The sequence below is a fragment of the Sapajus apella genome, unplaced genomic scaffold, assembly GCF_009761245.1.
Source record: "Sapajus apella isolate SASKATOON/1434 unplaced genomic scaffold, GSC_monkey_1.0 scaffold6, whole genome shotgun sequence".
In the NCBI taxonomy this organism is placed as follows: domain Eukaryota; kingdom Metazoa; phylum Chordata; class Mammalia; order Primates; family Cebidae; genus Sapajus; species Sapajus apella.
In genome coordinates, this window is record NW_022436946.1 from 11,901,592 (window position 1) to 11,928,619 (window position 27,028).

The following is a 27,028-nucleotide window of genomic DNA, read 5'->3' on the forward strand; positions in this document are numbered from 1 at the left end:
ATTGCACCCCATCCTGGGAAACAAGAGCGAAACTCCGTCTCAAGAAAAAAAAAAAAAAACATTACTGAGAGGGGACTTAAACATAGTCTTTCTTCCTTTGTCCTGTTTCTTGCTCCCATACCAAGGCACTGACGGCAGTATTGATACATAATTTAAAAGCACACTCCCCTCCACTTTGTAATACCAGAACTCTAAACAGAAACAGATACCTTGAAGCCTAAGAATACCACCCATACAGATAAACTCTTTGTCCATGATTCACTTACCTGTGTATTTTCTGTAGATGTTTGCTAGTCTTTTGTTACATAAAAATATCCCAGTTGGGTGCAGTGGCTCACACCTGTAATTTCAGCACTTTGGGAGGCCGAGGTGGGTGGCTCACCTGAAGTTGGGAGTTTGAGACCAGTCTGACCAACATGGTGAAACCCCATCTCTACTAAAAACACAAAAAAATTAGCTGGGCATGGTGGCACATGTCTGTAATCCCAGCTACTTGAGGCAGAAGAATCGCTTGAACCCAGGAGGCGGAGGTTGCGGTGAGCGGAGATCGTGCCACTTCACTGCACTCCAGCCTGGGCAACAAGAGCAAAATTCTAACTCAAAACAAACAAACAAAAAAAACCCACAAAATACCCCAACAGTAAATTACGCTCTTTCCCTTTCTCCAACTCTCTCTCTCTCTCTCTCTCTCACACACACACACACACACACACACACCCAGACTCATTAGCTAACTTAGTGGAAAAGACACTTTGATTCCTTCTTACATGTGAATTTAGCTCATAGAACTAGTGAGGGAATATCACTATCATGGGAGGACATGGAAAACACACAGGACTCTGAGCCACTCCTAGTTTTACCCCTCATTAGCCTGTAACTTGGCTTTTCTGCTCCATCATCTATACAAGAAGAAGAGCAGTGACTAGCACCCACAAGTCTCCCTGGATAGACTTAGCAGGCAAGGTAACCCACCATTTAAGAGCACAGGTTTAACCTCAGGCTGAATTATGATTCAGATAGTGGCCTGGTCATTTCACTAGCTGTGTGACCTTAGCATCAATGTGACTGGTGCATAGTAAGTGTTAAATGATCAGCCCCTGTCATTTCTCCTTTAAAAATTGTAAAGCACTCCACCAATATTCACTTCTATTATCTAAAGATGCACATAAAACAAGATACCCAGTAATAGAATATTAATCAAATGCCGTCTCAGTGTCCAGTATCATCTCCTTCCTTATCACCAAAGCCAGCCTGCCCTCCTCAGATAGGACACTCGCATCTCTCACATGCTTACAGAGCCGAATGGCCAGCCATAACTCCATGCCACAGTCTTTGAAGACTTAGCCAGCTGTATCAGTTAACAACCTCACTAAAGGTTATCCATCAGAAAGAAGGGAAGCAAGTCCTAATTATTCTTGTCAGAGAAGTCATTAGATGCGTACCATGGCTTCTATACAGTCTGTCTGGTATTTATGGAAACAGCACACACCACAGGAAAATGTTGCCAAAGCAGATGAGTATTTAACCTAAGTATTCAATAGGCTACTAATCCATTTCAAAGGTAAGTAATCTACCTCCAGAGAATCTTTCTGGCTCACTACAGTTCTGACGTTTGCTCAAGCTGTAAAATTTTTATTTGGGTTCCATAGTTACTTCAATAAATCAAACTTGCCTTTTCTCCCCCTCCTGTTACATAGTAAAACCATGTGGAATATAGTTCCCAGTCTGAGTGATTTAACCTCATTCCTATTTAATTTGTCAGAAGCAAGCATCACTGATTTTTTTAACCCTCTGGTTGAAAGTCTAGGGCCTCCTTTCTAAATGAGAATACTATCCTTGGGATATTGGATTTCATTATTGGCTAGTTTCTGTTTAATCTTGGAGAAATCTCTGCAAAAGGAAACTATGTTATTTTCTTTCCAGGAATTTAATATAATTGCTCCATACTCTTTAGAGTTTGACTTGGTTCAATTTCTCATGTTTATAGGCACTAACAGATACCAATATGTGAATAAAATGCACTATCTAACTTCTAAAAAATAACACCTAGGATCTGATATAAAGATGTGCGATGCTGTTGGACAGACAAATGAAAACTGCATGATGTGGCTTTATCCCTCTTGATTAGTATATCCCAGACCAACATTTGAAGATGTCCACCATATCTTGTTTTAAAAGATTTTCTGTGCCTACAAAATACTTATATAAAATGACTGGAAGATTTTTACAGGAAATTTCTTAAATAATTTATCATGAGAATGAGTCATGTAGAAGCAACAAGGCTAAATTAACATACCCTTCATATGTAATGGAAATCCAGTCTTTTCCCTGGGAACTCATCTAATGCTCTCTTCTATAATTTTTGGGAGAATACAGTAAAAGCATTTAATACATTAATGATATTAGCAAAACAAGGACTTATGTAAGAGGCTTTACTTGGGTCATTTTAAGCATTACAGAATTACAAGATAAAGGGGTGTGGGCTTCTGGAGATTACTAAAATGTTGATATAGAAATTCCTTGTGCAGAGAGAAGGGAGATAAAACATATTATTCTAAGCCAGAAAGTCTATACTGTGAACCAATCTCTTTACAGAAATAAGTATTTTAAATCTCAGAAATGGGAAATGATCATGGAACCCCCACTTGTGACCTATCAAAGTCAGGTTACGATCAAGTTTTATTTCATGTTAATAATAACATTACCCAAAGTATATTTATCTTATCATTAATTTTCTAGCAGCTTGGCCAAAATGTTTATCTAAAAGTATACTACAAAAAATTAACTTCAGGCTAGGTTTGTTGTGAACTGAAGTATTTTCCTCCAATCTTGATATTTAAATAGTTAAAAATAATAAAATAATAGCATGTTTCCTGATCATCATCTCCCCATTGCTCCTCCCTTCTAAGCACCCCGGCCTCCAGCAATCACCACCACTCTCTACTTCTATGAGATCAACTTTTTTCGATTCCACATGTGAGTGAAATCATGGTATTTGTCTTTCTGTGCATGGTTTTATTTTATTTAACATAGTGTCTTTTGGGTTCATCCAGAGTTATAGTTAAATTGGAGGAATAAATTTCAGACCTATTTTATAGCAAGATAATTATATTTAGTGACTATCTATCTATCTATCTATAGACAGGGTCTTACTCTGCTGCCCAGGCTACAGTACAGTGGTACGATCTTGGCTTACTGCAACATCTACCTCCTAGGCTCAAGCGATTCTCCAGCCTCAGTATCCCAAGCAGCTGGACTACAGGCACACACCACCATGTCCTGCTAATTTTTGTAATTTTCTGTAGAGCTATGATTTCGCCATGTTGCCCAGGCTGGTCTCAAACTCCTGGGCTCAAGCCATCCCCCTACTTTGGCTTCCCAAAGTGCCGAGGTTACATGCATGAGCCAGATGCCCAGCTACAATATATTCTTGAAAAACAAACAGTGGCTGTTACGTGCTCTCACCAAAAAAATGACGTAATGCATTTGTTAATTCGCTAGATTTAACCAGTCCACAATGTATACATACTTCAAAATCATGCTGTACATAATAAAGCATACTACGATATCTATCAATTAAAAAAATTATAGCATGTAACAAAAGCCCTTATCTTTTTAAGCATTTTGGAAATCTCACTGTAAAGACTGATTTATTGTTTTTCTTTTTTCTGACAGTGTCTGATTTTCTTCCCAGACATTAACTAAAAGTACTAAGGTTTATAATGGTGTCATTGGAGAGTCCATTAAAATAGGCTTTCCATGATTTCTGGTAGAGTTAACCTGTGTCAGCTCCTATCCTCGGCAAGGCTAGCAGAAGGCACTGCTGGGCTGAATAGAATCAGAAAGCAAGTGTAAGTTTTCAAAACAGGTGCTACTGTTCACATAACCATTAAACATTCTGCTTGTGCATAGCTCCTAGAAGAACGGGTACTTCCTCATTTTAATTTTTAACACAAATCTCTGTATTCCACAAAAACTATTCCTGGAAGAATTTCCAGAATAATATATAATCTGTGAGTTGTGTCTCTTAGTATGACACCAAAGCTCAGTCTCCAGTATTTGGAGACCTAATAGCAGAAGAAAGATTCACAGGCTGTACTTGGAAGTTACAGAAGTGATTAGCTTAGCAGTTGGCCTCGCCTCTTTTTCAAGAGTGGCACAGACAGTGAAGTAAAACAAAGCTAGAGGGGCTCACTCCGTGGTGCCTAAGAATGCCCGCTGCCAAACTTAAAGGATAAGGTAAAACTGCACATTCCAGAATCAAAGAGAGTTAAAGATGAATGAGATCCTCAAGATCAGCCAGCTCAGGCATCATCAATATTCACTGTGTTTAAGAATCACTTGGGATGCTGGTGAAAGCTGCACCTTCCTAGTCCCATCCACTGAGATTCTGACTCAACAGCAGGAGCAGCACTGGTACCAGCAGTGATATATGACATTTCTAAAGCACTTGCTTTGTGCCAGATACTGTGCTTTGTTTTTTTAAAATGTCACCTTATTTCATTCTCAAAACAATCTTATTCGATAGGTACTACTATTGCCCCCATCTTACAGACAAGGAAATCAAGGTAGAGTGACTGAGGCATCTATCTGCTCAAGGACATTCTGCTAGGAGGCAGAAGAATAAGGATTCAAACCCAGGCTTGTTTCAGAGTTTGAACTCTTAATCATCACCCTGAATTACCCAGCAACAGGGTAAGGGTGAGGCCCAGGGCATTAAGAAAATGTCATAAGTCCAGCCAATCTTTTCTGCTTGGAGAAACTGAAACCAGGAGAAGTGCAGTCTCTTATCCAAGAAAAAAATCCTTCAGTGCACTTGCAGAAAGAAATCCACCCCTGGATGACACCAACTATTCCTGAATATTCCTCAACATATGTTCCTCTAGGGAGGAAAAGGACAGAATGCATTATTAAAAGCTTTCTTGTTGGTTCCTGCTGCGTTACCGTGACCAAGGCGCTGTTACAGGGCAGTTTCTCTCCTTTTCTGTCCAACTCACCATTCACTCAGAAAATATGACACATTCTGGTCAGCATAAGGGACCCCCAATCATGACGATTCTTAAAAGGGAAAGCAGGAGGGAGAGATGCTATCATAATGGGAAGGTGGTAATTGGACTGAGGGAGATAAGTTTCATATAACCTGAAGGAAAAAAAGGATGTGATTCTGATATATCTCCCAACTGTGGTCTTTCTCCTCCTAACCTGACCATTCTGAAATCCAGTATATATCAAAGTATTATCATTATGATTGCTTTAACATATGCAAGTAGGCAGACTACCCAGCATAATCAGATCTACCCCACAATGGAATTACTCACATACATTCTCTTAAAAGGTTACAAATATACTAACAGACTTTAATGCAGAATGAGTCCAAAATGTCACAAATTTATGGAAATTTGTCCCTTTTTGATGTTAAACCATCAGAGTAATTTAGGGAGACCATGAGCAAGAATAACAACCATTGTTTGGAATGAAAGATGAGCTAGCATGACCACAACACAGAGGCATTTTCAGATAACAAGTGCAGGGGATCAGAATGTGTTCCTGTCCCAGTGACGCACACTGGTGGCCACGTCAAACCAACCTTCATCACTTCCACCTGCAGGTCCTCGTTGAGTGAAGGCGTCACTTTCACGGCATTCAGGATCTGATTAAGCAGCTGCTTCTCATCAGAGTCTGTTTCCATGGATACAAACCTCTCTTCCGACAGAAGCTTCTGTAAAGAGGCACAAGGCAGTGATCACAGATAGGCTCTTCCCTGCTTCCTTATTCGGTTGTATCTTATTATGGATTGATGATCAGTTTTCTTACTGGGGGGGGGGGTGCGTGTAGCTGGAGGCTATTAGGAAAGAACTCATGCTATGTGCCATTAAAAAGAAAAATTCAGCTGGGTTCGGTGGCTCACGTCTGTAATTCCAGCACTCTGGGAGGCCGAGGTGGGTGGATCATGATGTCAGGAGTTCGAGATCATCCTGGCCAACATGATAAAACCCCATCTCTACTAAAAACACACAAATTAGCTGCGGGTGGTGGTGGGTGCCTGTAATCTCAGCTACTTGGGAGGCTGAGGCAGAATTGCTTGAACCCGGGCCAGGGCGAGGGGCGTGGAGGTTGCAGTGAGCCCAGATCGTGCTACTGCACTCTAGCCTGGGTGACAGAGCAAGACTCTGTCTCAAAAAAAAAAAAAATAAAACAAAATAAAAAATAATGCAAATGGTTTTTGGCAAAGATCTTTTCCTGCTATTGGATTATTCTAAATTTCATCAAATAAAACTCTAACATGCTGGCCATATAGGGTATTTAGGTGGTGGGGCTGAAGAATGCTCCTGCTAAGAGGAATCAAGCCCTGCCCAAAAGTCACACACACACACACATACACTTTCTAAATGTGGCTTCATCACAGGAAAGAAGGTCTTGTAGACAACAAGTTCATTTTTCAGGTTTTCATCTTTTACTTTCTAATGTGAGCTGTCATTTATCCAGGAATTATTTAGAAATCCAGAAATCTTAACGTATTTCCCTATCAGAAAATGCATCCTAAAAACCTAAACAAGAAGACATTCATTTTCATGAGGACTCTCAGGAGTCCACCTCACAGGATAGGCTTTTTCTGTTTCTCTTTCTCATTTTCATAAAATTCTTTTTCAGATTGTATCAAAGCCCACGTGCCCACAACTTCTACTCCCTCATCTTCCCCCAGAGACACACAGATTAAGCTTCTAAAATATCTGAAACCAGCTATCAAGTCCACCCAAATCTTGTCTTCTCCACACTAAACCTCTTCATGCTCCTCCAAATGTTCTCTGCCAAATAAGGTTTCACTTGTGTTCTTCTGCTTAGAATGTGGCCTCAAGAGTGGTCGATATTAACAAGTGATTCCTAACTTGGATCACATTCTCAGGTCAAATGAGCTTAGTTGGTTGTCACAGCACATTCTATGCTGACTCACCTTGAAACCCCTAATTCTCATTCACAAGGACAGTAATTAAGCTGTTTTCATGCATGATGTCTTGGTGCAATTGATTTCTGAGACCCCAGTTAGACCTTAATGTTTTTCCCTATTCAGTTTGTTCTTTTCCAAAGTGGCTTCGAGTTGCAGCCTGTGAAGAACTTTGAGAATTCTGATTCATCCAGTGTAATGACTCCCTCTTTTACCTTCATGCCAATGAAGATTTTTAAAATATATTTCAAACCTTTTTATTTAAGCCTCCCTGAAATTTTGCCTATATTCTTTCAAAAGGATTTTTTTTTCAAAATCATGTGATATACCCAGGAAAGCCCAGAATTAGAGTTTACATACAATTTATTTTTTACTTAAAGTGATAAAAACTGAGAAGTTCTAAAAATGTGCCTAAAGTTAGGAGGCAGCAGGGGGTGGTAAAAGGAAGACTCACAGCCCACCAAGTTGCTTAAGTTAATACGATTTAGTAAGCCCTTGAAAACATGGCACTGCAATTTAGAATATTCCAGGGTTAAAGAAAAAAAAAAAAGAGAGGGAGAAGCTAAATGGAAAATCTACACAATACTAGACAAAAAGGAACAAAAGCGGCAGATCAGAACAAATTCTCATCCATGTTTATGGTTGGCCCAATGACCCTGGAGAAAAGCAAAAGCTTTTAATAACATTATTGATAATGTTTAAAAGATTCAAATGCTGCTGTGTATTAAAATATACATTATCTAATTCCAATCTGCTAGGCGAAAAAGAGCTGTTTCTATTTCATAAGTTTTATCTCTTAAAAAGTATTAGGAACCTTTCTGAACTCAAAAAGCTAACTATGAAGTAGTTCATACCGACATGAAAAGACATCTGACAGATGCCCCCGTGGTTTATCCATGACCACACTAAACAAACCCATGCTGGTTTCAACTTCACAGCGCTTGTCTCTTAGAGGTCAACCGCTTTAAAAAGTCTGTGTGTTTACATAGTCATCACCTTTTGATTGCCAGAATTAGACCCATTATGTTTGGTGTAAAACACAAACCCAAAAAATGTATTCAAGCAAATCTGACTTTTCTTACTCAATCAAATTTCTTTTTTCTTCCTAATCTTGCTTTGGAAATAAAAGATAGTTATCCACTCATCAATCTAATCGTGGAATAAAAAACAAAACAAAATCTTTCCAGTTTACCATCAATTTTTATTATATAGAACCTTAGATGCTGAATGTATAAAGGATTTGAATTGGTATGAACAAAATCCTTATTTGTGTGGGCTTAGCTAGGTACCTATGAATTAGTGTCTGATCACAAAGGTTCAATGAAATAATGCTGTATACAGAGAAATTCTGTTGCCTATACGAAAATCCTATTATTTTCTATTGTTATTTCCTAGTCCAATCAAATTTCTGAGTCTTTAAACAGCCAGTATTTAAAATGTTAGCTATTTGCCAAAGTGGTCTGTCAATTTCTATTATCCCATTGCATTCAGTCAAAGTCATACCTGCATCCCTGCCAAAGCATGTTGGGCCAGTTTCACATTCTTGGATTCCAAAGCCAACTGGAGAGGCAGTAGGCATTTCTCCCTGGCAAACAGAAAAATAAGGACAACATGTGAGCTCAGCAAAGCTGGCACTCAAGTGATATAAGCCTTATGTACATCCACCCCCAAATGACACTACACACATACACAAAAATTATAACCAATAATAAAAATGCACATGGGCTTAAGAGAAAACACAGCAAATAAGCTGTGCAGAAATGGCCCATCAACCCCTTGCCTTCTTGGTATGGCTACAGGAAGAGCAAACACAATGACCTTCACTAATTAGTACCTGGTACACTCATTAGCACACACTGGGACCCCAGCCAGTCTGTGAATCTGCTTTGTTCTTTCCCAAATTAACAGCAGTGCTCACACCCAGCACACCTTCGGTGAACAACTCTAGGAAGCACCATTAAATAGATTTCTATGTCTTGCTTCTACCTCTTCCTTACCTGGAAATTATATGCATCACCATCAGCATTCTGTCTCATCAGTATACACCAAAATTCTATTAGTTTGTCAATTCCTCCCCAACTCGAAGTATTCAACAATAATTTGTAAATTTAACATTTGCTTTACAGTCTCCATCAAGAAGTAGATCTTGTGACAGGTTCTTAATAAGCATGTTTCCAAGACAGAAATACAAATGAACCATCAATAGCATTGGCTGATGACAGGTGCCTGGATGCAACATTATCTAGTGTCATGGGAGAGGCAAAAAAAAAAAAAAAAAAGAAACCCACCCAAAACCCAAAACCCAAAACAAACAAAAAACCATGGAGAGCTACTTGGATATTTTAAAGCTTAAAAAAACAAAAACAAAACAAACAAAAAAACAACAGAGCTTTGAAATAGGAATAAACCAAAAGAGTTACAAAGACAAAAATATCTGTTAGAAGCATCTGCTCTAAATAATTAAACAACAGACCAACAATTTTAATCAACCCATTATTTCCCTATGGTGTCACTAGCACAAAAATAAAATGTGACTTCATTTTACCAGGTTTCTCTGCCCCCACTTAAACCAGAGCAGCCCTATTCCTATCTGTTTTATATTTTCAGCATAAACTGAAAGATACATTGACTTTAGAGTGTGAAAGCTACCGCATTAGACTACAGGATTTCATCGTTGGAGAAATAAGCGTTACTGTCATAGAACACAATGAAACACAAATTACAACTCTGACTTCTCCCTGTCCACTCTGCAGCTCTGCTGCTTTTCCATAAAATTCTTCTATCAACAGCTCCACAACCAATGAAGTGAGACCCACACATTCTTTAATATACCAGCCACACAGACTACAAAAACAGACTATCAGGAAAAATATTTGCCTTCCTAATCCTCACCTTTCCCCTCATCAACCCAATGTTAACAATATTCATTTTTATGGTGACAACACTACAGCCATTTTTCATTAGATTCATCCTTTGACAGATGGATAAATTACCCAGCTGTGTTACATCCAGTTGGGTGGCTGTAACTTTGTCACTGTTATAACTGTGACAAGCTGACAATAAGATAAGGCAAACACTCTGGTGCAGTCAATTAGTGCAGGAATAGCTGATTTTTTTTTTCTAATTTTGTTTCTTCTGTTCAATGATAACCAGTTTAAGAGCTTAGAAAAATTAAATGGAGGCACGAAGGTAGAGTGGGAAGTGGAAACCATGGGCAGATGGTATGCTAACAGAAGCAGCACAGAACTTCATCTGTAAACCCTTGGAATGATCAAATTTCCACCAGGATTAATCCACTGTGAAATAACGTTCAACTTGGATTTGGAGTCATATTGGCCAATGAAAGGGCATAATAGAAGGAAAAAAGCATGGAGGTCAAAAAGTCTTACAGCCTAATAGCCCAGGGAAGAGAAAATCTATCCAGTAGCTAAGGGCTAAAAATGTATAAGTATTTACACATTATTCATTGGGTACCCAATGAGATTGGATGCCATGTCCAGCAACAACAAGGACCCTTTTGGAAATGCTCAACCTGTTGACTCTGGAAAGCAGCAATATATTCACCTATCCATATTACTCTGCCATTTGCAGTATTATATTGAAATCCTTATTCCACTTTCTCACCTGCTTATACATTCACATGCGTGATACCATTGACCTGAGCCAGGTTGCTGACAAATGCCAGGATCTCCAGATTGCACCACCACCAGGGGACATCACTGCACTGTTCCCACGCAAGCCATGGTCACCAGGCAGGACTGGTAGAGGAAGGTGGTTCAACTAGGTTTTGTCTGAGTTGACAGATATGGGTGTTTAGTAGAAAGAACATGGGCTGTGGAATCACACAGATGTGAATTCAAATGCTAAGCATTGATAAGTTTTGCAGTCTCAATTGGGATACTAAATTCTGTGGGTCTTAGCTCCCTTATCCATAAAATGGGCATTTTAAGACCAATCCTGCAGAGTTGGAGTATAATATATAGTTAACATGTAGATGATACATATATCAGAGATTGTCAAACTGTTTTGGTAAAGAACCCCATAATAAATATTTTAGACCAGGCATTCCAAATGGTCTCTGTCCTAACCAACTCTGCTAAAGCACAAAAGCAGTAACAGACAATTAGTAAACCAATAAGTATGATTATGTGCTAATAAAACTTTATATACAAAAACAGGCAAAAAGCCAGACTTGGCCTACAGGCTGTGGTTTGCCCAGCATTGATATAGACAAAGTGCCCAGCACAGACCATGATGATCTTCAGCATGGGACATGCAAATCAAATCTTTTTATGTATCCAGAAAGATTTTGCACAGGACAGCAGCTAACTGTCCCGGGAAGGTCATAGCAGAGGTGAGCACAGCATCAAGATCTTCCTTATAAAATAAATGCTTTGGGGAAATATCACTACAGACAAAGATTTCATCTGGATATTAAACCAAGGCACTCCATCATTCAACCATCCATCCAATCATCCATTCAAACAACATTTGAGTGCCTCCTGTGTGCCAGGCAGCACGCTGAGACTTAGGGAAGGGTCAGCAAGGACCAAGTTCACAACAGGCACCTGCTTTCATTAGTATTCATGGGACAGAGAGAGAAAAAAGAAAATTAGCACTTACTATTTCTCTCATCTTAACTGTCACTACAACCTTCTTACCCTTATTCTAAATTTTAGAAAACTGAGGTTCGGAAAGGTTTTGTAGCCTGTCCAAGGCCACACAGTTAATACGTGTTGGAAACAACTCAAACTCAAATTCATCTGATTCCCAAGAACAAGTTCCTTCCAACCTCCTTTGGTCTCATAAGATCAGAGAAAAGCTAGAATAGATGTGTTCCTTAACTCATTTTAGTTCTTACACACACACATACACACATATACACAATCTGGCAAAGGACCCTCTTCCCAGGGGAGGGTGCCTATCATTTCAGGGAATCCACGCGTCCCCAAACCTCAACTCTACATGGATCCCAAGTTAGGAATCCTTGCCTTTGGGGGAAAAGAACTCTGTTCAACATGCAAGGTCTGTATCAGGTAAGAGGGCAGTGTAACCTGGCTGGGGTTCTGCTAGGACGGGCTTGGAAGAGATGCTACACTGAGCCCTGGGTAGCTCTGCATGTGTGTGTGTTTGCGTGCACATAGGTATATGCATATATATGTAGGTGTAGGTTACTACAAACATTTTATATTGAAATGAGGAACAGTGTTTAAGAAAATGTCTACAATGTCAATAGTGCTTTTCATTGCAAAGTAGCTGCTTCTTACTGTATCTTCAACGACAGCATTTGCTAAAATAGATATTTAAAATGAAATGCTTAACAACAGGTTTTTTTTTTTTTTTTTGCTAGTAACTACTAGTAAGGAAAAAAGTGTACCCACTAGTCTAATGCTCTTAAACAGGTAATAAAAATAAACATGAGGCTGGGTGGAGTGGCTCACGCCTGTAATCCAGCACTTTAGGAGGCTGAGCCAGGTGGGTCACAAGGTCAGGAGTTTGAGACCAGCCTGACCAACATGGTGAAACCCTGTCTCTACTAAAAACACAAAAATTGGCTGGGTGTGGTGTCACGTGCCTGTAATCCCAGCTACTTAGGAGGCTGAGGCAGGAGAATCACTTGAACATGGGAGGTGGAGGTTGCAGTGAGCTGAGATCAAGCCACGGCACTCCAGCTTGGGCAATGGAGTGAGACTCCATCTCAAAAGTAAATAAATGTGAGTGAGAACGATTTACTGTAGTAGTAACACACAATTGATAGGACAATAAGAATCTGTATCGAAGGCCTCTCATCCCCTCAGACCTAGCAGCCCCCTAGAGTATCACAGGCCTCAGATCCTGACTTCAGTTGGAAATGAACCCATGTGCAAAAGAAGGAAATTCATGGGGCGTGACTAATTTTGCTGCTTCCTCTGTGATATCCTAAGAACACTCCTACTTTCATTTTTTTCTAAAAGTGATTTTAATGAAAGAGAAAACAGGCCTGCTAATTGGGTCTCAGGATGAAATTTATAATGAATAAATATTATAATGAAATTTATAATTTGTAATGAAAATGCAACATGACACACACTGTATTGGAATAAATCCCCTTTGCACACACTGTATTGGAATAAATCATCTTTTGATCTTTCTAGATGCTGCCTCATCGGGAAAAGGGAATAGCAAAAACCAGCATTTGATTACATTAAGTGATTATTTTTTATGCACGGGCACATGAAAATTTATTCTTGCTTAATTAAAGGCAGTGTCCCCAGGTTCCGTGTCCTGACATGCCATTATTTCTTAAAGAAGAATTAGCAGTGCTGCACATGCATGCGGAAGGCATCATCTGCACTGTGATACTACATCTGGTCATGTCAGTGAGACTCAACCTACTTTTTTAACTGCACTGTCATAGTTAATAGACCAGCTTTATTATGCTGACAGGTAACAGTGGACAGAGGGAAATTAAAACAGGTGAACAACGGAAGAGTTAGGATTTACCAATAATTATCTTTCAATACAAGCACAAACGTGAACTTTTGAAAAAAATATTTCCATAAGTTATTAGGGTACAGGTGGTATGTGGTTACATGAGCAAGTTCTTTAGTGGTGATCTGTGAGATCCTGGTGCACCCATGACCCAAGCAGTATACACTGCACCATATTTGTAGTCTTTTATCCCTCGCCCCCTCCCATCTTTCCCTCCAAGTCCCCAAAGTCCATTATATCATTTTTATGCTTTTGCATCCTCATAACTTAGCTCCCACATACCAGTGAGAACATACGATATTGTTTTCCATTCCTGAGTTACTTCACTTAGAATAATAGTCTCTAACCTCATCCAGGTCATTGCAAATGCTGTTAATTCATTCCTTTTTATGAGTAGTATTCCATCATATATATGTACATATATACATATATATTCCATCATATATATGTATATATATATCCATCATATATCTACGTGTGTGTGTGTGTGTGTGTGTGTGTGTGTGTGTGTGTGTGTATGTATATCAGTTTCTTTATCCACTTGTTGATTGATGGGCATTTGGGTTGGTTCCACCATTTTGCAGTTGGGAATTGAGCTGCTATAAACATGAGTGTGCAAGTATCTTTTTCGAATAAAGACTTATTTTCCTCTGGGTAGAGACCCAGTAGTGGGATAACTGGATCAAATGGTAATTCTACTTTTAGTTCTTCAAGGAATCTTTGTACTGGTTTCCACAGCGGCTGTACTAGTTTACATTTTTACCAGCAATGTAGAAGTGTTCCCTGATCACCACATCCACAAAAAAAATCTACTGTTTTTTGATTTTTTGATTATGGCCATTCTTGCAGGAGTAAGGTGGTATCACATTGTGGTTTTGATTTCCTTAATCCATCTTGAGTTGATTTTTGTATAAGGTAAGAGACGAGGATCTGATTTCATTCTCCTACATGTGGCTGGCCAATTATCCCAGCACCATTTGTTGAAAAGGGTGCCCTTTCCCCATTTTATGTTTTTGCTGGCTTTGTTAAAGATCAGTTGGTTGTAAGTACTTGGGTTTATTTCTGGGTTCTCTGTTCTGTTCCATTGGTCTATGTGCCTATTTTTATATCAATACCACACTGTTTTGGTGACTATGGCCTTATAGTGTAATTTGAAGTCAGCTAGTGTGATGCCTCCAGATTTGTTCTTTTTGTGGGCTTTTTGGTTCCATATGAATTTTAGAATTGTTTTTTCTAACTCTATGAAGAATGGTAGTGGTATTTTGATGGGGACTGTGTTGAATTTGTAGATTGTTTTTGGCAGTATGGTCATGATCAAGTGGGGTTCATACCAGGGATGCAGGGATTATTTAACATACACAAATCAATAAATGTGATATACCACATAAACAGAATTTAAAGCAAAATCATATGATCATCTCAATAGATGCAGAAAAAGCATTCAACAAAATCCAGCATCTCTTTATGACTAAAACCCTAAGCAAAACTGGCATATAGGGGACATAATGTAATAAAAGCCATCAATGACAAACCCACAGCCAACATAAAGCTGAATGGGAAAAGTTGAAAGCATTGCCTCTGAGAATGGGAACAAGATAAGGATGCCCACTCTCACCACTCCTCTTCAACATAGTACTGGAAGTCCAAGCCAGAGCAATCAGACAAGATGATTTGCATTTGGATGCAAGTAAACAGGAAGTCAAACTGTCCCTGTTTGCTGATGATATGATAATTTACCTTCAAAACCCTAAGGACTCCTCCAGAAAGCTCCTAGAACTGATAAAAGAATTCAGCAGTTTCCGGATACAAGATTAATGTACACAAATCAGTAGCTCTTCTATACACGAACAGCGACCAAGTGGAGAATCAAATCGAGAACTCAATCCCTTTTAAAATAGCTGCAAAAAAATAAAATACTTAGGAATATACCTAACAAAGGAGCTGAAAGACCTCTACAAGGAAAACTACAAAACACTGCTGAAAGAAATCACAGATGACACAAACAAATGGAAACACATCCCATGCTCATGGATGGGTAGAATCAATATTGTGAAAACGTGAACTTTAAGTAACACCAAATACATTCCTGAATGTTAGGGCAATTCCTCTTTGGTGCCCTGGGTGAGAAGAAGCATAAAGGTATCTTACATTTCTGAGGTCTGCTTATACCCTAAAATTCTAGGATTCTGTGACCTAAGCTATTTATCAAATAACTTTCTGAATTTCTTCACATCATAATCATAGCTTTGGTTGAAATGGCTTAGATGTGGCTTAACTATGCAGAGTAACACGCTGCACATGACTTCTGAAGGTAAACATTTAATTGTCAACCAAACTGAAACTAAGAGAGATTAGGTTACTTCTCCAAGGTCATATATTTGCAAATGACAGAGCATGATTCAGACTTAGACCATCTCTTTACTTTTTTAAAAATATTAAATAGACACAGGGTTTTGCTATGTTGCCTAGGCTGGTCTCAAACTCCTGGCCTCAAACAATCCTCCTGCCTCAGCCTTCCAAAGTGCTGCGATTACAAGCATGCGCTACCATGCCTAGGCTAGACCATTTGTTTTGAAAATCTGTCCTCAAGCCTACGCCACAATGCCTACGTGGATAGCCAGCTCCCACCAACTATGTGTAGGGCACATTGCTTTAAAGTGGCAATTCAAAGGTCTACTATGTTAAGAGCAGGGCCAGGCATCAAACAAGTAATGTGAACTCTTATTTCGAGTGATAATTCATGAAGCAATGCATTATGTTGACAGCTGGTGTATAGTTATGAGAAGGTGTACGCAGTTTGGATATGTGGAAAAAATTTGGCTTTGGAACTAGCTGCTGAGTTCAAGCCACAGCCAGCACCTTTCCCGGTAGTCAAGACGTTTCCTAATTTGCATATGAAACTGTTTGACAATCAGGTTGTTAGTATTCATGTTAACGAATATGGATCCTGTAAATTTAAACAGTTTACACCAACACTGATGAATTTTCATTGATTAAGCTTTTGCCAGAGCCAATTCCATTGAGCCAACTGGAACTAAATTGATTCCTTAATTGATTTTCTCTATAGCGCCGTTAAAATGTTTCCATTTCATTTCTATTTTAAGGAAATTATTTTTTATCAGTATCAATCCTTTTCTATTTCAAAACAAAGATTGGATTCACCCTTCGAGCACTGTTTCAGGCCCTAGGGATATAGCTGTGAACATAAAATTCCTTTTCTTCTGCAGCCTTTTAAGGTTTTTTAGCAAGCCTATTGCAATTATTAAGTTGAGCATATGAAATTGGCATTTGTGAAGGTCAAAAGACATTGAATATTGGCAATTTCGTATGATCCAATCTAGTAGAAATAATTCTAAATCATACAAAATGGTTATGTCCATACTTTACCTCAAGATACCAACTTTTATTGTCCACGATTTTCTTATAAAAAGCACATGAAAAACCCTAACAAGCAGAAAAAAATGAGCATTAACATATAGCAATGCAAATCAATTAGGGCATTATTTAAGTAAGAGCTCAGCTCACTGCTGGCAGTGGGTATGTATTTCCAGATAGTGGCATGGGAGAATTTTTTTATACTTTCCATTTGTACCAATTTTATTAAAATAACTCTAGAGTATACTTGCATAATCTGAAGAAATATTTTTTAAGCTTGACTGATGTAAGGAGAGTGGCAGTTGAGTCACGGAAGTGCCATTATTAAAACCTGCAGCATGCCAGTCACCGTGCTAAGAGCTCAGACACATGACCCCACTAACTCTCACAACCACTCAGTAAGGAGGGACCAATACAGTCATGTGCCACACGATGGTGTTTCCGTCAGTGACAGACCACGGTGGTCCCTTAAGATGATAACGGAGTTGAAAACTTCCTATCACCTAGGAAATTTCCCATCATAACTGTCCTGACATCATGCAACACTATACTCATGTTTGTGGTGATGACGGTATAAACGAATCAACTGTGCCACCCATTGTATAAAAGCATAGCACATACAATTAGGTACAGTGCTTCACATTGGATAATAAACAACCATGTTACTCGTTTATATATTTACTATATTTTTTTATTATTTTACAGCATACTCCTACTTACAAAGAAAACAGTTAACTGTAAAATGGCCTAAGGCAGGTCCTTCCGGAGGTATTCCAGAAGGCGGCATTGGTACCATAGATGACAGCTGCATGCATGTTACTGAACCTGAAGACCTTCCAGTGGAACAAGATGTGGAGGAGGAAGACAGTAACACTGGTGATCCTGACCCTGTGTAGGTCTAGGCTAATGTGGGTGTGTATGTTGTTCTTAACAAAAGGTTTAAAAATTAAAAATAAAGCTTATAGGCCGGGCGCAGTGGCTCACGTCTGTAATCCCAGTAATTTGGGAGGTGGAGGTGGGTGGATCACCTGAGGTGGGGAGTTCAAGACCAGCCTGACCAACATGGATAAACCCCATCTCTACTAAAAATGCAAAATTAGCTGGTCATGGTGGCACATGCTTATAATTCCAGCCACTCAGGAGGCTGAGGCAGAATTGCTTGAACCTGAGAGGTGGAGGTTGCAGTGAGCTGAGATTGTGACATTGCATTCCAGCCCAGGCAACAAGAGCGAAACTCCATTTCATACATACATACATACATAAATCTTATAGAATAAGGATATAAAGTATTTTTGTACAACTGACAATCTGTCTTAAGTAAAGTGTTATTTCAAAATAAGTTAAAAAATTAAAATGTTTGTAAGATTAAAATGTCACAGTAAGCCAAACTTAACTTATGATTGAAGAAAGAACACTTAAAAAATAAAGTTAGTGTAGCCTAAGTGTGCAGTGTTTATAAAGGCTGTAGCAGTGCACAGAAATGTCCTCGGCATTCACATTTGCTCACCCCTCTGTCACTGACTCACCCAGAGCAACTTGCAGTCCTGCAAACTCCGTTTGTGGTAAGTGCCCTATGCAGGTGCACCATTTTTTTGTCTTCCATATCTCATTTTTACTGTACCTGTTCTATGTCTAGTTACACAAACACTTTCCATTGTGTTACAACTGTCTACAGTATTCATGCATAACATGCTGTAAAGGATGCCTGGGAGCAAAGGCCTATAGCCTAGGTGTATAGCAGACTGCATCATCTCGGTTTGTATAAGCACGCTCTATGATGTTTACACAATAATGATCTCGCCTAATGACACATTTCTCAGGACTATCCCCATCGTTAAGCCATACATGACTGCATTATCCACACTTATTGATGAGAGATAGAGGGAAAGAGAAGAAAATCACTCCTGGACAAGAGGTAGGACAGGCACTGGACCCCCAAGCTCAGGCCTTGGCACTATGAGGCCTTAATGGTGACCATTTGTCAATCTCAAACTATATTAGAAGAACTAAACATTTTACACACAGCAAGCCTGTGAAGAAATTTCTTTACAAAGATATTCCTTTCTTTCTGTCTGCTGTCAATCCATTTGAACATTTCCTCACATTATCTCCCACATGTCAATTTTACAACTTCCCACCGTGAAATGCTGTACGCTGCTCCTCACCCCCATAGACACACTTAACTCCTCACAGAGTCACTTCTCATGGCACCGTGGACAGCGCCTGCTCTTTCAGGTTTTCATAGGAAGCATTTTGTCAATATATATCAAGAAATTAAAATATTGGTATGCTTTGAACTAGGAGTTCCTCTTCTAGGAGCCTTCTCTGAGGAAATAATCATAGATACAGCAGTTTTCTATGTAAGATTTTTACTGTAGCATTATGAATAATGTAACTGATGTTAAAGAAATCATGGTACAGCTATAGAACGGAATAATACATAATCACTAAAAGTATTCTAAAGTTTTTCTGACACAGGAAAATACTTTGAAAATATTATACAAAAATATGAGACTATCATGCAGTTATATACTACACATGAATGTCCTCTTGAATAAAAACTTGCACAAACATACAGTGGAGGGAGGGAGGGAGCAATTGGAAATAAAATCTCCCCCACACTCTGGACTATGTCTTTGCTTTTGGGAATGTGGATGATTTTGGTTTTATTGTTTGTATGTTTCTACATTTTAAAGATTTTCAAGAGTAAAACATGTTACCTTTAGAATTAGGGAAAAGGTGGCCAGGTGCAGTGGCTTACATCTGTAATCCCAGCACTGTGGGAGGCCGAGGCGGGCAGATCACCTGAGGTCCGGAGTTCAAGACCAGCCTGGCTAATATGGTGAGATCCCGAGTCTACTAAAAATACAAAAATTAGCCGGGTGTGGTGGCAGGCGCCTGTAGTTCCAGCTACTCGGGAGGCTGAGGTAGGAGCATTGCTTGAACCTGGGAGGCAGAGGTTGCAGCGAGCTGAGATCTCGCCACTGCACTCCAGCCTGGGTGACAGCGAGACTCCATCTCAAAAAAAAAAAAAAAAAAAAAAGACGATGATATTGTCCCGCTACTTTTCTCTTGTTCCGCAAAATTCAAGTGTTTGCGTTAGGGACCTCTGCTGCTGTTTCCGTTCGCCACTCCTTGGCAGAGGGACACTGCTCCTGCTGGAGTGTCCAGGCAGAGTGCTAATTCCACATTACCGGACTGCCAGCTGGAACATTTTCATCATGAAAAAAATCATTAAGGAACAAAATGCAATGTTCCATGATCCAGGGCAGGGCAGAGCAGAGCAATTTCCACCAGCATCTTTCATGCTGTCAGTATATCCATACTCTAAGGCTGAAAGCTTGATTGTAGGAAAACATGTCACAGAAGGAAAGAAGCAAGGCTAATTAAGTAGACTGATTTTAAATGACACACTTGGCTAAGATAACTGTATTTTATGATCACAAGCCTCATTTTAGTCAGGAAGGCTTTAGGGAGAGAAAGTAATTCAAGAGATGTTTGAAAGATGATAAGGACATTTTTGTAGAGGGAAGAAAAGAAGAAGCTATTCCAGGAACATGGGTCAGTTATTGATAAATTGGAAAGCGTGGTGACTGTATAGAGGAGATTAAGTTAGCACAGAGGAATTCAGGAAGGATGACATTGAGGCCATTAAAGGAAATGGCCTCATTTGCATTGCAATGCTTACCATAACCTCTGCCTCCCAGGTTCAAGAGATTCTCCTCCCTCAGCCTCCAGAGTAGTTGGAATTACAAGTGCCTGCCACCACACCTGGCTAATTTTTTGTATTTTTAGTAGAGACGGGGTTTCACCATGTTGTCCAGGCTGGTCTCAAACTCCTGACCTCAGGTGATCCACCCGCCTCCCAAAGTGCTGGGATTACAGGTGTGAGCCACCACACCCAGCCCCATCATCTTTTTTATATGCTAATAACCTTGTACAACTCTAGAGCTACCTGTTGAAAAAATGACAACACTATGGCATAAGTATCTTTTAGAAACATCTATGTAACACGACAGGTAACTTAAAAGCAAAACAAAAGAAATAATTTTGAGAAAAAAACTGATTTCATATTCTCTTTGAGACCCACTGGCCTATTAAAGCTCACAAATAATGCATAAATCGATGTATTATAATTTCTTATAAATTAAGTGCCATGACAGCAAAATGGTTGGCCAAAGTTAACAGTTTTCTAAAAAATAAAAATTTCCAGGTATGGTATCAAAATGCCTTATGAAACCAGTCCAGTACCAGTTAACACACAGTAAGAATAATGTACTTCTCACATATGGATTAATTAGGCCTTCCTAAATGACTAATCCATTTGTAAGAAGTATGTAAGAGTTTCAGTAATAAATAGAGCATTGCTTTAATAAATATTTAGCCTACTACATGGCCAGGCACGGTATGAAATGTTAGACACATAACTATAAATGAGACACACAGTTCCTGTCCACGTGGAACCCATAGTCTAGGGGAGGTAATAGACATGTGATAATACGGAAACATAGGTACAAGGTAATAAACGCTTGTATTAATGTACATACAACCAACTACAGAAATATAATTGGGTGTGGGAGAGATTGTCTAGAAAAATGCAAGTGTCTTCATAAAAAGGTGATAACTCAGATAACTGCAGAAGACAGAATGGAATTTGGTCAGCCCAGTGAAGAAGAGGAAAAGGACATTCCCAGCTGAGATTGTAAATGCAGAGTGGATTCACGGAGCAGCCAAAGTCCCATTGTGGCCTGATGAAGTCACGGTGAGAAGACTGGTGTGAAACAAATTTCACAAGGGAGCTTTGAGCCAGCTTTTGAAGGGTCTTGCAGGCCCATGCAGAGAAACTGACCTTTAGCTAGCTGAAAATGAGCTGATGCAAGATTTTTAATCAAAGGAATAATGTAATCTTAGACATTTTCTACCAAATGGAACTCTGGCTACAATGTAGAAAATAGATAGAAAACAATATCTTAACAAAAATGTTCGGAGCCAAACTACTCTTGGTCAAATTCAGGCCCTGCCAATGGCAACCTGCGTGCTGAGCATTTCACCTCTTTAACTTTTCTTCATCTAAAAATATGGAGGTAATATTACCTACCTCAAGCAGTGTTAGAACGATCTGATAAGAAGTTACATTAGTCAAAGCCCTGACTGCTCAGGGTCTTCCTAACATTTATAGCGCTCTGGAGGGCCCCGGGTCTGTCCTGTTCCGCAAGGGGTCTCAGACAGCAACATGGACACCTCAGCCTGCAGACCAACCAATCCCAACCCACAATCACTGCAGGCAGCTGCTTCGTGGCCAGCCCTTAGGCCTAGGGATGCACATACTTGTGGTACCATTTGCCTTCTGAAAGATAGAGCCAGGTAAGAGATCACACAGCTGACTTTTTGTTTGTTTGTGTTTTTTTGAGATGGTGTTTGCTCTGTTGCCCAGGCTGGAGTGCAATGGTGCAATCTTGGCTTGCTACAACCTCCACCTCCTGGGTTCAAGCAAATCTCCTGCCTCAGCCTCCCAAGTAGCTGGGATTACAGGCGCCTGCCACCACGCTTGGCAAATTTTTGTGTTTTTAGTAGAGACGAGGTTTCACCATGTTAGCCAGGCTGGTCTTGAGCTCCTGACCTCGGGTGATCCACTCACCTTGGCCTCCCAAAGTGCTAGGATTACAAGCCTGAGCCACCTTGCCTGGTCCCGACAGCCGATTTCTGTATGGAGGCTCAACACAGACGGAGCAGGGAATTCTGAGGTCTTCAGTACCCAGAGAGAGAAGGGCGGGCTTTGGGTGGGAACATTTCCATTGCCCTGTGGAGACTGAGAATAAAGCCTCTACAATATGGGTACAAGGCAGGGCCCCGCCTCATCTAGGACTCATGGTAGCAGTGACAGTACCTAGCACATTAGACATTCTCAATAAATGCTTGTGATCATGGTGCTCTTTCTCATGGTCACAGTTGCCTTATGATAACTTCATTGTTATCATCTTCATTAACCAGAGGCAGGAGAGCCGAGAGGAAGGACTCTGTTCTAATGGAAGGACCCAGCACTAAATGTGCATTGAGGTGTCTGCATTCAGGAATGGGAAAAAGGAAAAAGAACCTACAGAGACAGCATGCAAATGAAGTAGAGAGGACTGCCTGAAAGAATAGCTTTGAGGAAGTAAGTGGGAAAGACAGCAACCGTATTTTTGAGTTCAAAGTGCCTTCGGGAATCCAAGTACTAATACGTAACAAATTGGATGTACTAGCCTGGAGCTAAGGAAAAATTTAGAAGTTACCAATCTATAAGTAGTAGCTGAAAACTTGGAAGTGGATGAAACTTTGAAGGAAATGTACAAGGTGCAGAACAGAAGGACAGAGCTCTGAGAAATCCCTCCAGCCACTGAGTAGAGAGAATTAATGATGCCAGCAAAGCAGCAGTAGTCAGAAGAGGTCGTGATGCTCAGGAAGATGCCAGAAGGAAGGCTGTCCTTCTAAGATATGTCCATTTAGTACCAGTACCCTCCAGCCATTGATGCTCACTCTGTGCCAGGCATTCTGACTTGGTATACATTATCTGGTTTGACTGTTAACACACTATGTGATATCTAATTATTTCCATATTCAATGAGCAGACAGGCTCAGAGATGGTAACCTGTCCCATGTCACCTAACTACGATGAATTATCAGCTCCCACTAGAAGCCTAAGTCTACTGTGAAAGTCAGAAAAAACTAGGCATGCTTTGGTCACTGCTCAAGAGGAGGCAGCATGGAAAGAAAAAGAAGTGATGTGAGCTAGGGACTTTCTCAGTGAGTTAGCTCATTGAATCCTCGCAGGAAGTGGGGCAATGGGCATTATCCTGTCCATTTCACAGTCCAAGACACGAACCTCCTGGAGTCATGGATCCATGGACAGAGTTGGTAAATGCAGGAGTCCAGACTCAAATATGAGGATTCTAGGACACAAAAGCCTACACCTTTTCCATAGCACCGGGTTCTCTCTCCACCACAAAGGAGCAAAGGCTAAAGGAGGGAAAAAAGGCCCCCACAACATGGAAGCAAGCACCGGCATCCCTGCAGATTAACCAAAGTATTGAAAAGGTTTAATCTTCCAGTTTTCCTATGTTCTTCCCTTAAACCACGCAGCACATGGAACCAACACAATAATCTCCTCTTCTCCCAGGAAATGCAGCACTGAGAACTGTTTCTGTTTGAATTGCACACTCAGATATAAAATGGGCAAGTACATGGGCTCCAGAAGATAGAAAAATCTGTACCCTTCACTCTTTCATTGACTTTTTATCTGTAGTGATAAAACTTTCAGCACTACACCATTAAATTTAGCCTCAGATACAGTAAAAGATAAGCATCAGGCTAGTTTAAATACAGGGAAAGGCCAAGGACATTACCTTAAAGCTTCATCTCTGGTGCTGAGATCGACTATACCACTTAAGGCTCAGAATCACACGCTCATCAAACACATGCTCGGCACTGCTAAGCCTCATGTCCACTTGACACATCCTTCCACCCTTCCAAATGCCACCCTGCCCCATATTCCTGCTTGCCCTATTAGCATTCCAAGAGCCCCTCCTGGCAAGGTTAGTGCTTCCTCCACCCCCATGACACAGGATATGGTAGCTGGTTACATACAGGTGGTTTTAAGAATATCATTAAATAACTGTGGGGGAACATGTTTATCTCACTTGGTTCACAATGAACTAGCAATGAACATCTTTGTGAAATCATCTAACATGCAAGTGAACTATTTTTTTTTTTTTTTTGAGATAGGGTTTTGCTCTATTGCCCAGGCTAGAGTATAGTGAGTGGCTCAATCACTGTTCACTGCAGCCTCAACCTCCCAGGTTCAAGTGATCCTCCCACCTCAGTCTCATTGGTAGCTGGGACTACAGGCTGGCTTATTTTTTTAAAAGTTGGTAGAGACGGAGTTTTGCCATGTTGCCCAGGCTGGTCTCAAACCCCTGGGCTCAAGGGATCCTCCCTCCTAGGACTCCCAAAGTGCTGGAATTACAGGCATGATTCACCACATACATTTTAAAAACTGAGACGATAGCTTCAAAGAGGAGAAGATATCTGTATTTCATGTTAATTTTAGACCAATTGTTAAAATCATTCCTATAATAAAGGAGACAGTAAAATGACCTTCCTCCCTACCATGGCATATCAATTTGATGGAATTTTAATGGCTTTCAAAATGTTTTTAATTAACACTTAATAACATTGGGAAAATGTGTTTGATATGCTAAGTGAAAATAGCAAGCTTCAAAACCTGACATACCATATATGCTAACTGTTAGATATCGCAGAAGAAAATAAACCAAATATTAAGATTCATCTTTGCACACAGGAGTCACTGGTTAGAGTTTAGATTTTAACAGTTGTTTCTGGGTAAACCTGGGCAAGTTATCCTCACAAAGCCTCAATCTCTTCACCTATAAAGCAGGGATGTAGTAAAACCTTCTGCGTGGTTCAAATAACATGATGTGTGTGTCAATACTTATGTTTCCTAGGCTTTTGAATTTTCTACATTGAGAACATGCTCAATTCAGACCCTGATATTACCTTTTTTCACAAGTGTGTCATTTGTGTGTGTATTCTTACATTCTAAATAATTTTAAATCGGTGTTTCTGTAGGTCAAACTGAAACCTTTTTACCTTTGAAGTTACAGCTTCTGTCCTCTGCTAAAAGCTTTGCAGTACCTTCTCCATAGGCACCAAACATCACTTTCATGCATCCATGTATGAGATAACTCCCCTTAAGTAATTCATTTTGGCAACAAGCATCAGGCAGAGAACAATGAGGTAAAATTTTATTTTCCCATAAACAGCAACTTCTCCCAGCAGTAATATGTTTGTGGTATTTCAACTACTGAACATCCCTTTCGATCCTGTACTGCAAGCACTCTTTATAAAAACAGGCCTTGGGTAGGAGCCAAAAAGGTTGGGCTGATTCCTTACTAGCTGCCTGCTTTAAATATATCACAGACCTTATACCTCCCTATTCCAGCCTGCAGGTCAGCTGACATTAGCCTGCCCAGCAAGTAGCCTCAGGTTTGGCACTATGTGACGTGAAGACAAGACAAGGCTGTTTCTTGGGATAAATGTTGTGCTAGAGGTTGGGTTTGTGTGTGGGCACAACAGGTGCCCTTTAGTCTGTTTGCAACTGCCTGATAGCCTGGTCACCCCGAAGGCAACTGTATATACAGCAATACATCAGGCTGCTTCACTCCAAGCAGGATAATAGCGAGTTGACTATATAAATGCATGACCTTTCCAAATGAGACATGTGCTGGAAGTAAAACAAATATGCCCAGTATTTTTTTTTAACGCACTGAAGACATTAAACAGTAGCAAACTGTTCTCTTTAGTGCAATGATTCAAGAGCAAAAGGCAGTCAAACTAAGACAGTAAAAGCTGCCTGACAACTATCCCAACCCAGGGCATGAAAAAGGGACTGTGGAGGACAGGACAGATTCTACATAAGGGGCCAGAGACAGTGGGGAACCTAAGTCTGCCTCATGTTATTATTCTCGCCATTCATATCAGACACCACGAAAAGCAAATGCAGCACCATCATTTGCAGCAGGAGTGGTTGTAAATGCCCTGCATCCAAATAGAGACTTAGTAAGCTTGCAGAACTACACATGTAGGTGCCCACAAAAACCAATGAAAACCAGCTAAGGTCCTGGAAGCTGATAAAAATGTTCACATGGAAGAAAAGGCAATCTGTCAGTAAACAAATACTCAAGTATTATAAACACTATAATTATTCTACTCTATTATTTTACCGCAAAATCCTATTATGTAGCTGCCTTTAGCTCAGGACAGGTGTTTTCCCTTTCCCTAGATTAAACCCCCCCAACACACACTCATTTTCCATCCTAGTATAATTGGAAGAAGTTCCTAAATTGAGGAAAACTTAGGAGCACTTGACTTGCCCACCTACACCTGCTGCTGGCTACACCCAACGCCTTGTTACCAGGGTGACTGGACACATTATTCACATAGGTGGATGCTGAGGTGGGCTACAGTGTTTCCCCCAATGTGTCGGAAAGCACCAAGGCACACACTGTCCCAGCATGGAAAGGCGGAAACAGGCCATAGAGGACTGAACCAGGAACTGGACTGAAAGACAGGGTCAGACCAGCCTGGAGAGAAACGTTCAGACTCAAGTCTACGGGGCATCACCACTCTTCATGGCTATACTAGGGGGCATTCTCTCCTCCCCAGGGACACACAGGGACCCAA

General features: G+C 40.1%; 1 protein-coding gene across 2 annotated transcripts in view; it reads right to left on the bottom strand.

Moving 5' to 3' along the window:
• The window catches only part of ARFGEF3 (ARFGEF family member 3), a 175,781-nt gene that overhangs the window by 122,173 nt on the left and 26,580 nt on the right, over positions 1-27,028 (bottom strand). For both annotated transcript variants that reach the window (XM_032274646.1, XM_032274647.1), the window contains 2 exons: positions 8,447-8,528; positions 5,588-5,719 (listed from right to left, as the gene is read on the bottom strand). In XM_032274646.1, coding sequence (XP_032130537.1) covers positions 5,588-5,719; positions 8,447-8,528 — 214 coding nt within the window. The remainder of the gene's footprint in view (positions 1-5,587; positions 5,720-8,446; positions 8,529-27,028) is intronic.